We start from the raw sequence: 13,864 nt of genomic DNA, 5'->3' as shown, positions 1-13,864 counted from the left end.
AAGAGGCCTATCATAGTGATTTATTCAAACATGAGTAGATCTTGGGCCATTGAGTCTGTTTAAAAGGCAGGCCCATTGCCATAGAGGAAACAAAATTTTTCATTTGTGATTCGAAAATTGAAAAATGAATTTAGATTTTTATTATTGTTATTATTATTGAAAAATTTTTCCTCATATTTTGATTTTCGATTTTCATTGATAAATAGTTTGATCAATTAAGAAGAGCAAATGGCACACGGAAGAGCCTTATCAGGGACATCTCAGGATAATGGATTAAACGGCTTCATAATTGTCATTGGGACATATTTTATACCTAATGCAGAGTTATGGGCCATCTTCCAGGACTTGAGATCACCAAATAGATGGGATTCTCCCATATCAAGGAGGAATGTGATAATGAAACAGTAATTCAGCTTATACGAGGCAAGATGGCATCAAATGGAGGTGTCCAACAGCCTATTCTGGTTATAAATAATATTATCCAAGATAAATTGGAATTGTGTTATTAGCCATGTCTATAGAGAGGCTAATTATAGTGCTGCCTGCTTTTTCAAGTATGCTAGAAATTCTCCCGTAGGAACTCATCTTTTGTCTCGAGCTCCGTTTGATTTGGTGGCTCTCCTCTTCAATAAAAAAATATATATATATATTTGGTGAAAAGTTTCAAGGTAAGCGCTGCCAGCGGAAATCCAATCGACCACTTATTTTAATGAATTGAGGCTTTTTCACTCGGATCATCTTGTAGATTGGCATAAAAATTTTATTATTGAAAAATATGATTAAATACTATTCTATCTTGGGGAAGAAAAAAAAAGAAAGCAAGGAAATACATTAATTATGTCAATTAATAATGGAAAACATAGATATTATACTCCACGACAGCGTCTCCAGTTTTTGGGTTATATGTATGAGTTCTTGCCTGAGCATAACCACGGGCAAATCGGAAAACACCACTGCCACCGACGATCGGCATTTCTCTAACGGGAGCAAGCGCCAAGTTCCGACCCAAAACGCTAAGTGCACTTCCATTGAATTTTCCGTCCATAAAAGCGAAATTCAAAACCATTAGTAAACCATCTTCACTTTGCGACGCAGATGCGTACATGCCTTGCGCTCTACCTACGAGCTTCGAGCTCAGATTCGGCGAAACAGTTAATGGATCATCGATCATCGCCACCAAGCCAAACATTGTGTCGGAGGTGTTCGATTGTGGTTCGACAATTTTGACTGCCGACGGGTTTCGACCACTAACTATGTCGTGGAAGTAGAAATGGAGGTGGCTTAGCTTCTCTTTTTTGAGGCCAAGCGTTGCCGGAGATAAAATTCTTGACAAACGGCTTGATTTTGCTGTGGCAAGTGAAAATAAGGCAATGGTGAAGAGAAAATAGAGAAATGGGAGGGTTTTGGCCATTGCAGGTAAGAAATTCTTGAACTTGTGAAAGAGAGACGAAGGAAAAAGAAAAGACTTGTTGCTATATTGTTTTATGCGCAATTTAGAACCATAAATTCACTGGGAAAGTTGAGCTAGATTTTCAAAAGTGCGATGGGAGTAATGGAGATATGACTAAAAAGTAAAAGCCACGTTACACAGTGACGGTGGACTTGACTTGAGTGTTGAGTCACCTTCAATGGCTGCTGATTTTTTTCCTTTTTTTTTTTTAGCATTTGAATTTGGAAAAGGTACGCTATCAAAATTGGAAAATGTATTATTTAGTTCCTAAATTTTGAATTAATTTATTATTTTAAAAATAAGGGTAAAATAGTTTCAATGATTAATTTAATTAATTTGTTATTTATGACTAAATATTACTCTCTCTGTTACACTTTAAGAACAACAAATGGACATTTTATATTGTTTCATTCTAAGTGTTCATTTAGAATTTTAACAATATTGATGGAGAATTTTTAATTTTAAAAAGGATAATTTAAATAGTTTATCATATATTTTTAAAAAAATTAATATGTTTCGATCATTTTCTTAATTCTGTAAAAAAATCAAATTGTCTAAAGAGGATTACTTTATCAAATTTGAAATTAAAATCAGAGAGTTTGAAAATAGAGGGTCATGGTCTTCATATGGTAAAAAGTCACTCCCACTCGAAAACCTCTTCCAAATTCGAGCCTATTTTTTATCCATGTAGTTGAGTTGATCTATTCATTACTTTATTTTTTAACTTTTATAAAAGATTAGTTTGTCTTATTTTTTTAAAAAACAAAATTATGTCACACATTAATTTAATTTTTTATATATAATTTTATATTCATCTTTTGTCTATAATATAAAAACAGAAACATTCAATATTACAGAAAACCTGAGAGCATGATGATAAACGATCGTTAATTTTTACGAACATTTTCAGAAAATATATTTATATTGTTGCCGGGATAATAATATTGCTGTTATTATTGAAAATATATCTATAGTGAACAAGAATCGGGCCGATATATGATCCAATCTAAAATTAGTCTATTGTTACCCTCAAAGAATTTAGCCTATCGTTAGGTCTAAAATTATACGTTTAATATGGTCCAATCTAATTTGTCAATCTCTCAATCTATTTAAACAGATCTAAAATCATGCAAATATAGGTACTGACATATTCATATGCATTAAGTTCAAACATATTAAATTAGGAATTTAAGCATTTAAACACAAAGCAAACTATTCAAAGTTGAATTTTAAATTAATAGAAAAATCTCATGACTAGATCTGGATATTTAGTCCAGCATTATTACAAATATATCAACACAAATAAAATATACAAAAAGAATAAAAAGCTAAAAACAGACTTTGGAATTTATTGATTGGTTGGCCTTGTTGTCTACGTCCAAGTTTGCGAAGTAGCTCCTGCCCGTCTGAGGTGTAATAACTCTAGGCTTTATCTCTCCTTTTGTTACTCTCTCTACTCTGATCGGCTCACTCTCTTTATTCTTGCACGTGCGGCACAATGAAGTGCCAAGAGTGTCCAACCCTTTCAACTCTTTTTCTTTGCTCTTTGTATGGATTCTTTGCTTGGCTCTTATTGGTCCACGTCATTGCACAAGTTGAGTTTAAAAAGCTGTTTTCATCACCCAAAGAAATCATAAAAAATGGTAAGGGGAGTTGTTCATTAAGGTAGGTGCAATGTTCCTTCAAAATTGCATCATTTTTGTTCCAAACGATCTGTCAGAAGATCATCTCACAAGTTGCTTCGCACTTGGTCCACATTCTTCCACGTTGACCAATTCTCCTTCTTTCTTTCTTCTTTGGCTGAATGTGCGTTGGACCTTATACTTGTTTGGCTTTTAAAAGCATCATTTGGACTTCATAAGCAACAAGACTTCAAGGGATTTCTTTGCATTGATTAGGTGCCAAATGGATCATAATTGGTTCATTTTTGCTTAAAATAGTAAATATTGATGTTGCTCATGTGCCAACAAAATAAAAGAGAGGAAACTATTTAAAATGGAGTTTATTTTTATTTTAACATTCAAAATGATGCTAAATTTAATTAAAACAAATGATAAAGTGCATGCGTATTTTGTTGTTATCAACTTTCTTACTGAAACTGAAAAACATGCAATGATTTGAAGGAAAAAAAACCATTAAAAGTAAATTTAAAAATTAAAAATATTAAAAAATAGCTAAAAACAGACGAACCGATCATATTGAATTAGTTCAGTTAATTTCTCTGCACTATTTATTTTAATTCGATTTTTATTTTTAAAATTTTTCAATTTATTTGGTTTGCTTCTGTTTGGCTCGGTGTGAACCAAACTGACCGAAAACTCAAACTAACGGCCCTAAACTGACACTGCAGACGAAGAGGCCCAGGCTCAGCTTTTCTACACGCGCGATTAAGCACGTGGCAGCCAGTCCCGTTCCTCATGAAATGTGAATGCAGAAGCAGTGTCTCGAATTCTTCAATTGACTGTTAGTTGGATTCCGCTGCTCGCCAATGATGAATTACTGTAGAATTAACATTTCCCAGTAGCCAAGCGGACAATCAAAATCAATGGTCCATTCTCAAGGTATTTTCCCTCGCTTTCTCACAATCCTATGCTGATCAAATCTCTCAATCTTCGCATAATTAGATTTATTTCTTTACTAAATTGTTATTACACCTCTTGATTATTTTTCATAAGAAGGAAAAACTAATCTGTTCTGAGTCTTTAATCGATTGTTAAAGTTAATTTCATTTTATATTGTTGGAGATGTTATGATTCTTTGAAGCTAATTGGCGCCTGAAATTTGATTAGTTAAACTAGTTGTGGATGCTGAAGATTGTAGTTGCTTATCGAGCATGTTGGGCATTAGGGTTTTAGCTGTTTATAGCAATAGGATTAATTGAAAAGATTGACTGAGGAGGAGAACCTAGTGATAACTTTTGATCATTTCCAATGAACTGCTACCTATCATTTTTTTTTTTTTGGCTACTGATATAAATTGAGGAATTGAACAACAATCTATTTGTCCAATGGAGTGACTTCATTAATTTAGAGTGACTTCATTAATTTAGAGTGACTTCTTAGTATTGTAATTTATAAATTTAGTGTTTTAAAACTTTCAATGAAATTTGTGGGTTATCGTTGTGTACTGAGGAAAATTTTGCTATTGATGGTAAAAGGTAAAAAGCTGTTTTAGTTTGTTATTATTGATGATTGTATCAGCACATTAACCCTTAATTGCAATTCGATAAATATTGCCATTTGTCCTTGTGAAATGGTTGCTGATAACTTTTAATTTAATTTAGGTTTGCGTTTTCTATCAGGCATTCTGTGGACATGAAAGAAAGGAATACTACTTCAACGCTTAAGCGCATTTTAGTCAACTGTACTGTCCAGGTTTGTTGATAAGATTCAAGTTAGTGACTTGAAGGTGTGTCTTTTCCTAACAGCTAAAACTTTTAGGCTTCATCAGTGGCAAGGAAGTGATGCTTCTATTAAATAAGTCTGCTAAAACTTTTAGGCTTCATTATAGTTGGCAAAACAGGAAAATTACACCTCCAAAATTTACATATATAAGTCTGCTAATATTGCTGAAATGGTCTAAACTGAAGGTAGAATGATTTGTTGTAAAAGATTTGACTACAAGCATAAGATATAGGAAACACATTAAAAAATGAAAAATTTTGAAAAGATAAGACCTTTATTATGGTTTGACTCTTTGAAACTTTATGCTTTTCATTTACTTAATGATTTTGAATTAATTCCATTTTTTCAAATAATTTTCAATTATTAATAAGTTGCTTTATAGTTGCAAAGGTATGCATGAAGAATTTCAGTTCATGCATGACAGGTTTCTTTTTTGCCTTTTTCATTTCCCACATATGAACTCTCTCTAGTTTCTACCATTCTAGAACAAATTGTTAGAAAAAATTCTTTAATCATTTGGATTTATAATACCACAAAGTTTCTCCTTTACTATTGGGAATGAACTAATTTATAGGCCTATATTTCAGTATGTTTTTGCTTTATCAAATGAGTGTTCAGAAAGATGCATACCAGGATCAGCTGTTTGATACATGTGAAGTCTTCTTGTCTCCATGATGCAAAATTTTCATTGAGTTCCTATTTTACAGGCAAAAGATTATGGAAGTTGTGTTGCAGCAAGGGTTCCAGAAATTGAGCGTGATATGTGCTTGAAAGAATTTCTCGCACTGAAGAATTGCATGCAGAATACGGTTAGCATACTTTTTTAGTTGATAAGAAATTAAGTTTACATGTAGCGTATATTTGGTTGATGTGGAATAGAATGATCCTCATTCTTATTTTATTTTCAAATATTCTGGAATTTAAAATTTCATTCCATTCTGTTCCAAATATTTTTTAGAATTTAAAATTTCATTCCATACCATTCTATTGAAATTCGGTTTGGAATTCCATAACTTCACAATTTTTAATTTCTCGACCATAAATGAAATTCTAGCTTTTGCGATATATTTTAATATATAAAAATTTTAATTTAATAAGGAATAACTGCTATATTTGTTTTAAATTAAATTATAAATACTAAGATAACATAATTAAATTGCAATAAAGAAACAAATTGATATTTTGGTTTTTTTTTAAATTCCAGGAAATTAAACATGGAATACCAATTTTAAAGGACAACTAATTTCGTGCTAGAGGGTGTGCATAAAAGAAAATTTGAAAAAGTGGACAATTATTCTCTACGATCTAATTATCGCATATGCGGTTTTATATGCTATTAATCATAAGGCCATCTTCTAGTCTAATTAGCTTCTTGCTAGTGCTGGTCATTGTTTCATGGTTTCTATGTACTTGTCCTTTGATCGATTCTAACGCCATTTTTTTTAAAAATAAAGTATATTACTGTTTTCTTAGTTCAGTAATAATCTATTTTTTGTTTTCTAGAAGTGATTATGAAATTTAATTTATAGTTAGTTATTCTTTACAATGAAAAATAAAAAAATAATTAAATAGTATATATGTTTTTAAAAAAAGGAAATTAGAATGATTGATTTACTGGGTGGGGGAAAGAAAGATCATTGAGAATGTAAAAGGAAAATGATGTTACTATAAAAACATAATCAAATAGAATGAATGCTTTGCTTGGTGGGAGGAGGAAAGATAATTGAGAATGTAAAAAGAAAAAGATATTACATAAACATATAGTAAAAAGACAGAGCAGTATATATATATATATATATATATATATAAGCACAAGTACATTTTCCTGATAACTGGACAACTTCAAACTCAAGAGCAATGCACCATAGAATCAAAGATGGTTGATGGGGAACACATATAAATTGTAACTGTGTGAAGTCGATTTTGTTTTGTTGATTTGTCTCGAGTTGCCAATATGTTCGCCTATATATAACCTATATTAATTACTAATTAGTATTCCATTATACTATTAGTTTTAGAATTAAATAGGATTTGTTTTTTCTCTATATTAAATTTTGAAAATATTTTGTTAAAATATATAAGGTAATATTTTATTATATTTTAATTTTCTATACAAATGTGTACTTCAAATAAAATAATAATAAGATAAAATTTTGCTATATAGACTGTAATATGGAATTTTCTATTATATCTTAATTCCATATTCCATCTACCAATACTTTAAAAAGTACATTTCATTTTAAATTCCATAATTTTGAAGTAAAAATCAGTTTGAAATTTCAATTTATATTATAATATTTCAAAGCAAGCAACAACCCTACTTGCATGTGAGACCCTAAAATTGTTAGAAAGAAAGAATTAAGAAGAAGAAGAAGAAGAAGAGGGAAAATTCTTATCATTTGTATTCTTATGAAGATGTTTTCATATCTTCTCCTTGCTTTTGATTGGCAGATACGAGGAAAGGCTTAGGCATTTGTCATTGTTATTTTAGGCATCTACTGAAGTAAGCACCATTTTAGCCTCTCAGCGTGTAGTGGGGAATACATTGGTAAAGGCTTCATTTAAATACTGGCTAAAAAATGCAGCTTTGTCTTTCTGGGATTATGATGCTCTTTTACATCTAATAGTTTTTTTTATTTGATTCACAACTGAAACATTTCTTTCTTCTCCATTGATTTAATTCTTCTTTACGGATTTTTAAAGCATATGACTCTGGCTCAGGATTGCTCAATTCAGTGCTAGCCATATACTCTGTCTAAATCTCAAGCTTGAGAGGCAAAGAACTTAGGAATGTCTGGGAAAGCATCAAGTTCACAGCTTACTGTTGGTTTTAGTGGGTCTGGTGGGCTATCACATGTTTATATTCAATCTCCACCTTTGCGATGTAGCATTCCGGGGTCAAGGGGTTTATATTATGATGATGGGAGTAAGTTGCTACTTGCCCCAACGGCTAATGAGGTAAATGTGATCTTAAAATCTTTCAGGCATGAAAAGTTGAATTGCATTAAGATTTTTTAGATTATGATTTGTTTACATATTTAAATGTGACAATAAGTCAATTTTGTTTCAACTAAAAGGTCTTGTATACTGCTATCTTTTCCATCTTTTTTCTTTTATCCAGGTGTTTTCTTGGAAGACCGTTCCTTTTGATCCTTGTGTTGCTCCTACATCTGATTCAATAACTGAAGGGCCAATCTTATCTATTCGATATTCTTTAGACACAAAGCTAATAGCAATCCAACGGTCTAGTCAAGAGATACAGATTTGGCATAGAGAAACTGGTGAAACTTTCAGTCACAAGTGCAGGGCAGAGTCAGAGAGTATACTAGGATTCTTTTGGACTGACTGTCCACTGTGTGATTTAGTACTTGTGAAAACGAGGTATGGAGAAAATTTTCTTTTTGTTTATGTAAATATTAAGGAATTGATTTTGCCATTCCTTTATTGACTTCTTAGCGTATTTTACTGGGTTTTAATTGGCGTACGTTCTTTTGCACAGAGGAAAATGTTCCTTAAGGTTTAAACTCTTTCTGGGAATGTGGAACATACAGTTAGAAATCAACATTGAAGTAGTAGGTTAGAGAATTTTTGAGTAACCCATATTAAAAAACTTCTACGAACTTCTGTTACTCAATCAACTTGAAAAAATATTGTCTGACAACAAATTGAAGATAACCTGTATTGGTTTGTTGTCCCAAAGAAGATAAATAAAAGGTCCCTGCAGTAATACTTGCTCCTTTTTCTTCTTTTGTTATTATTATTTTTTTGTTCTGTTTAGATACAGTTCCTTTTTATACGTTTCCAACATCTATTGTTATTCATTTGACTAAATTTGAGTTTTAACCTCAGTGGGCTCGATTTACTTGCCTATGATCACGAGTCAAAATTGCTCGACTTGGTGGAGACAAGGAAACTGAATGTCAGTTGGTATATCTATACACATGAGAGTCGCTTGGTTCTTCTTGCTTCAGGAATGCAATGCAAGACAATCACTGGATTTCAGGTGTGTCTGCAACCATCACTGTTAGCTCAAGTTTTACTGAGTTCATTTTAAACTTGGCTACATCCTCTTCACCTATGGTTAGTCTGCCAGAAAAACTATATTAATAATCATTTGCGATTCCATTTTCCAATCGTCTTTTTTTTTCCTTCATGGTCCAACAACATGCACTTAAGTGATCTATATGGATTAATGTCAAGAACATTGCAAATTATGGAGTCCAGATGGTTGCATCTTCAAGAAATGATAGCTTGTCTTTTGATTTTTTTTTTCTTTTCCCTGGGATAAGTTGGTATTTGCCTTCTATATTGGAATATGCTTCTAGAACTTTGAGGAAGGTTTCTTTTGAGCATTATCTTGAGGGTATCAGTTTTTACTTAGTATTCACTTTGAATGTTGTTGGTTGTTGAGTCTTTCCTCCATGGTGTACTTTTCTTTATTCTTTCTCAATAAAATTTCTTCTTCAATAAATGAAAATGACCACTTATCATTGAGGCATGAATTAGGGAAGCAGTTATGTGATGCCTGATATGGCTATCAATTAATGCTTCTTGACAACCATGTTGCAATTTCTACAACTTTTGGGTTCTTTCATTACTCTGACAAGGTTGCTATTTTTTCTTTTCAGCTTTCATCTGCAGGTATTGTTCGCTTGCCAAAATTTGAAATGGCAACGGCCAAGTCTGAGGCTAACAGTAAACCTGTCCTAGATGCTGAAGATATCCATATTGTGACTGTGTAAGTTTCTTTGGTTTGGTTTCTTTCACTATTATGCATAAGTCACACCTATAATAATTGTCAAACTATTAACATTTTTCAGCTATGGGAGGATATACTGTTTGCAAGTTGATAGGATAGCAATGCTACTTCACTCATATCGGTTTTATCGCGATGCTGTTGTACAACAGGTAATCCCTGGTTTAAATTGCTCACCACTCTTTTCGTCTCAGGCCTCTGCTAAGGGTGGATGCTTAATCTCTAGTACTGGTGATAAGACTTGTTGCAAATAAAATGTAATTGTTGGGAAAAACCTCCCTTTCGCTACCTGATAGTTAGCTTAAGGCGGCCATTTTAAAATGTTGTTAATGACAAGGACCACCAGTTTTTAGTATGTTTGAGAGTTTTCTGTTGATGTTGTGTTTTCGCCAAGTCCGTCTCTTGTAAATAGCTTCTCTTTTGTAGTTGGGCTACCACTAGATAAATGTTATGTGCTGAAGGGGCAAAATTTTTTGTTCCAAATTTTTTCTTAGCTCAGACCGAACTAATTTTGAACAGTTACTATAGGGTTGAGCAGCATGCTTTACTACAGTCTATTAAATAGGTGAGGAGTTGAATTTTGCTAGGCATTGATGCACTGGCATTTGTACACGCAGCTGATGCTTTGGGTCGTTTGATCTGCAATGCACCTTTATTATGTTTTCCAAGGGGAAAAAATCAATTTACTAGAAACCCAAAACTTAATGCAATTAGTAAAATTGCTAGAATGTGAATTGGTGCAATGCTTTTTGTAGGGTTCCTTGCCAATATATTCAAGCAAGATTGCTGTGAGTGTAGTCGATAATGTACTGCTCATTCATCAAGTGGATGCAAAGGTTGTTATACTCTATGACATATTTGCCGACTCTCGAGCACCCATATCTGCTCCACTTCCTCTACTGTTTAGAGGTTTCCCTAGGTCAAATGTTCCTTACTCTCGATCTAGTAGCAAAGATAGTGAAAGTGCAGAGGCCAATACAAGTGATCATGAAACAACCATTTATGGAGATGACTGGACATTTTTAGTTCCTGACCTAATATGTGATGTTGCCAGTAATTTGTTGTGGAAGATTCATCTAGACTTAGAGGTAAGTTTGTCAGTTTTCTATTGCATGTTTTTGTGCAGTATAAGTACTATTGTGTAATTAACCTCTTTCTTTCCTTCCAGGCAATTTCTGCCAGTAGCTCTGAAGTTCCTTCAGTACTAGAGTTCCTGCAGCGACGGAAGTTGGAAGCTAACAAGGTGGAGAAAGTTTTTTAACTCTTTCAATTTTTTAATATGGGGCCTGTGTATTAAGAAATCAATTACAGAATGATTTAAACTTTATGTACCCATAAAGTGCTCTCGATGGTTATGAATTTTTAATGATTAACATGTGGTTATTGTATACTTCTGCTGTTTCAGGCTAAACAGTTGTGCCTGGCAATAACACGTACCATCATCTTGGAAAGGAGACCAGTGTCCATGGTTGCCAGGGCAATAGATGTCCTTGTTTCTAATTACTCTTACTCAATCAAAACAGGAAGCTATCTCAAGGGAGTAAAAGTGGAGAGGACTTCAGCTTCCAGCAGGGCACATATAAGTAGTTCCACTCCCAGTGCCACTTTATCTGCGAGTGGGATTGATATACTTGGAAAATCAAACCAACATACACCTACTGTTGGTGTTGAGAATGAATCAGTCAATAAGTCTCCAAATATTTCTACTTCAGACTCGGAAAGTGAAGCACATTCTGAATCACTCAAAACCACCATGAGTGGTCTTCAGAAGGTGTACGGGGAGACCTTATTGGGTGCTAAAAATGCTAGCTCCGAAGTCCAGCCATCATCTTCTCAACCTCATCGTCCTGGACCGAGAAACAACCCTCTAAATGCTAATGTTTCTGAGTGGCAGGAATTGCAACTTGCTTCACCAGCAATTTCACCTGATGAGATGTATAGCTTTGTTTTTGCTCCAGTTGAAGAAGAGATGGTGGGAGATCCGTCTTACTTGGTTGCCATCATTATTGAATTCCTCCGCAGGTGTGCTATTGATTATAACAATTCAAGCCTTTGCACTGCTAACACTGTGATTAGATATGGTTTCTACTCTTACTTGATTTAATACTCCACTTTAACTTGGCTTTCATGGATTTACATCTGAACCATTGCTTTTGCAAAGCAACCTGCATTAAATGAATTAACTTGAGTCCATCATGGTTGTATTAATGAGGCCAACTGGAATAACGGAAATATGCACTGCCTCTTATCCCAATAAATTTGTATAACCAAGTAAAATTGCTAATAGAATTTTAATAATTGCTGGTTTATTAGATATCACATTAAAATAACTCTTACTTGATGGATCCATTCAGAAATATAATCAAACTAGTGGCTTTCTTTGGTCTTGTGAACCAGGAAACCTTAGCAAACTATCTTAGGCCTTGCATCTGTAATGATCTATGTATCTATTGGATGGCTTGGACCAGGGAAGTGGTCCAAGAAGATGGCTTCAAAATACTTTGTACATTGATTGAAGTTATCTTATTTCTTCTTATTATTTGAGTTTGCTTCTCTGAGTGGTGTATTTTTTTTTTTTTTTTTTTTTTTTTTTTTTTTTTTTTTTTTCAATGTTGCAGCACAAATTTGGAAAAGATTAAAGCTCATCCAAACATCTATGTGTTGACGATACAAGTTTTAGCCCGCAATGAGCGATATATGGAACTTACATTGTTTGTCATAAACAAGGTTTTGAAATGTCTTTTAAAAGTGTGCTTATTAAGTCAAGAAAAACTCTAGGTTTTTTTATTATTATTATTATTCTTATTGTTATTTATGATCAGAGTTATTTTTTTACAGGTTCTTGAGCCCTCAAAAGAAGTAGCAATGCAGCTTCTAGAGTCAGGCCGTCAGAATAGCCAAATCAGGAAGCTGGGTCTGGATATGCTGAGACATCTCTCTTTACATCATGACTATGTAGTGCTGCTAGTGCAAGATGGATATTATCTTGAAGCCTTGCGTTATGCAAGGAAGCATAAGGTAAATACTATTTAACTCATCTAAAATGTCAGGCTTTACAAAAGGTGGTATATTTAACAATTGGCACTAAAAAGGTCAAGGTCCAACTCTTGTATACATGATCTAGCTATCCAAGTTCTGTTTATTTCATCAGCAGTTTTTACTGATGAATTGAAAGTTTCCTACTCTCTCTCTCTCTCTTTGTTTTTTATTTTTTTATTTTTTGTGCAGAAGCATTGAAAGAGTTAGTGCTTCACTGAAAACCCAAAATATTCTTTGCATTATCATCTTTATTTCTTATCAATTTTCTTCTTAGTTATTTTATGTCGTCTTCCATAATTCAACGAAATGGCGGTAATAAATTGTTGTAATGGCAATGTTGGTAATAAATTGCTGCAATGGCAGTTCCAATCTTGTGTTGTTTCGATAAATCCAGTCCAGTGGTTTTTTCTCCCTTTTTTGCATGAAATTTCTTTATTATCTCACATTTTATTCAGCTAATGTTCTCGTGATGTTTTACAAAAGAAATATTAGATGTAATTAGTTCCTAAGTGCTCAGTTCCTTTTTCAGGTCAGTACTGTCCGGCCTTCATTGTTTCTCGAAGCTGCTTTGACTTCCAATGATTCTCAGCTTCTTGCAGCTGTCCTGAGATTCTTTTCAGACTTCATTCCTGGATTTGGAAACACATCAGATCACCACAAATATTACCGTATTCTCAATGAGATGAACTCAGCCATAGCTACTTGAAAGTCATTCAGACATCTGATTATGACTTTTTTGAGTATGAGAACTAGCAATATCTAGGTTCAGAAAATGAGAGACTTAATTTTTCTGTTCATGTCTCAAACAAAAGAGACAAAAAGGTAATTAGTTTTTAACCGACATGTTTCCTCTGGTCTGGGCACTAAGACCAGTTGAACTGTTTCATAATTTAAATAGTTTTAACTATTTTGAGAAAGATGAGTAAAAGTGCAAACTTTTGATATGCATTACACAATATTTAGACCTAGAAAATTCATTTGTTGATTTGTTAATTCATAGTTTGTTTTCGACGAGACACAAACCTTGATATGCGGTTGTGTTGTAAGAAATTAGCATGATTTGATGACATACAGAATAAGCTGGCAGGCCACTATTTATTTATTTTTAGGAGGAACCCTGATTTTAACACATAGCCTGTGGCCTCATATTTCTATGATTTTTGTTCAACAAAGGTTGAGAGGAGAATGTGATATGATGCAATTTTAATTCTTGAC

At 33.3% G+C, this 13,864-nt stretch overlaps 2 protein-coding genes across 5 annotated transcripts; one reads left to right on the top strand and one right to left on the bottom strand.

The window, feature by feature from the left end:
- Positions 1-746: 746 nt before the first annotated feature.
- On the bottom strand, positions 747-1,539 carry LOC105637244 (dirigent protein 22). The gene has a single exon (XM_012220654.4). The coding sequence runs from the start codon at positions 1,409-1,411 to the stop codon at positions 845-847; it is 567 nt and encodes a 188-aa protein (XP_012076044.1). The 5' UTR covers positions 1,412-1,539; the 3' UTR covers positions 747-844.
- A 4,022-nt stretch (positions 1,540-5,561) lies between these two features.
- LOC105637245 (C18orf8) lies at positions 5,562-13,597 on the top strand. 4 transcript variants are annotated; one of them, XM_012220657.4, is made up of 13 exons: positions 5,576-5,663; positions 7,306-7,357; positions 7,576-7,812; positions 7,976-8,235; positions 8,704-8,857; positions 9,483-9,592; positions 9,675-9,762; positions 10,366-10,698; positions 10,779-10,853; positions 11,016-11,632; positions 12,229-12,337; positions 12,449-12,628; positions 13,179-13,597. In XM_012220657.4, the coding sequence occupies exons 3-13, from the start codon at positions 7,645-7,647 to the stop codon at positions 13,353-13,355; spliced, it is 2,271 nt and encodes a 756-aa protein (XP_012076047.1). In that variant the 5' UTR covers positions 5,576-5,663; positions 7,306-7,357; positions 7,576-7,644; the 3' UTR covers positions 13,356-13,597. The 4 variants fall into 4 exon arrangements, with proteins under 4 accessions (XP_012076046.1, XP_012076047.1, XP_089573819.1 ...); XM_012220656.4 differs by lacking the exon at positions 7,306-7,357 and having other exon boundaries at positions 5,562-5,663; XM_089717693.1 differs by lacking the exon at positions 5,576-5,663 and having other exon boundaries at positions 7,306-7,402.
- Positions 13,598-13,864: the final 267 nt, after the last annotated feature.

Source organism: Jatropha curcas, chromosome 2 (assembly GCF_041381405.1).
Source record: "Jatropha curcas cultivar XTBG-Jc1 chromosome 2, XTBG_Jcur_1.0, whole genome shotgun sequence".
Classification (NCBI taxonomy): Eukaryota; Viridiplantae; Streptophyta; class Magnoliopsida; order Malpighiales; family Euphorbiaceae; genus Jatropha; species Jatropha curcas.
This window is presented reverse-complemented; position numbering and strand designations above follow the sequence as displayed.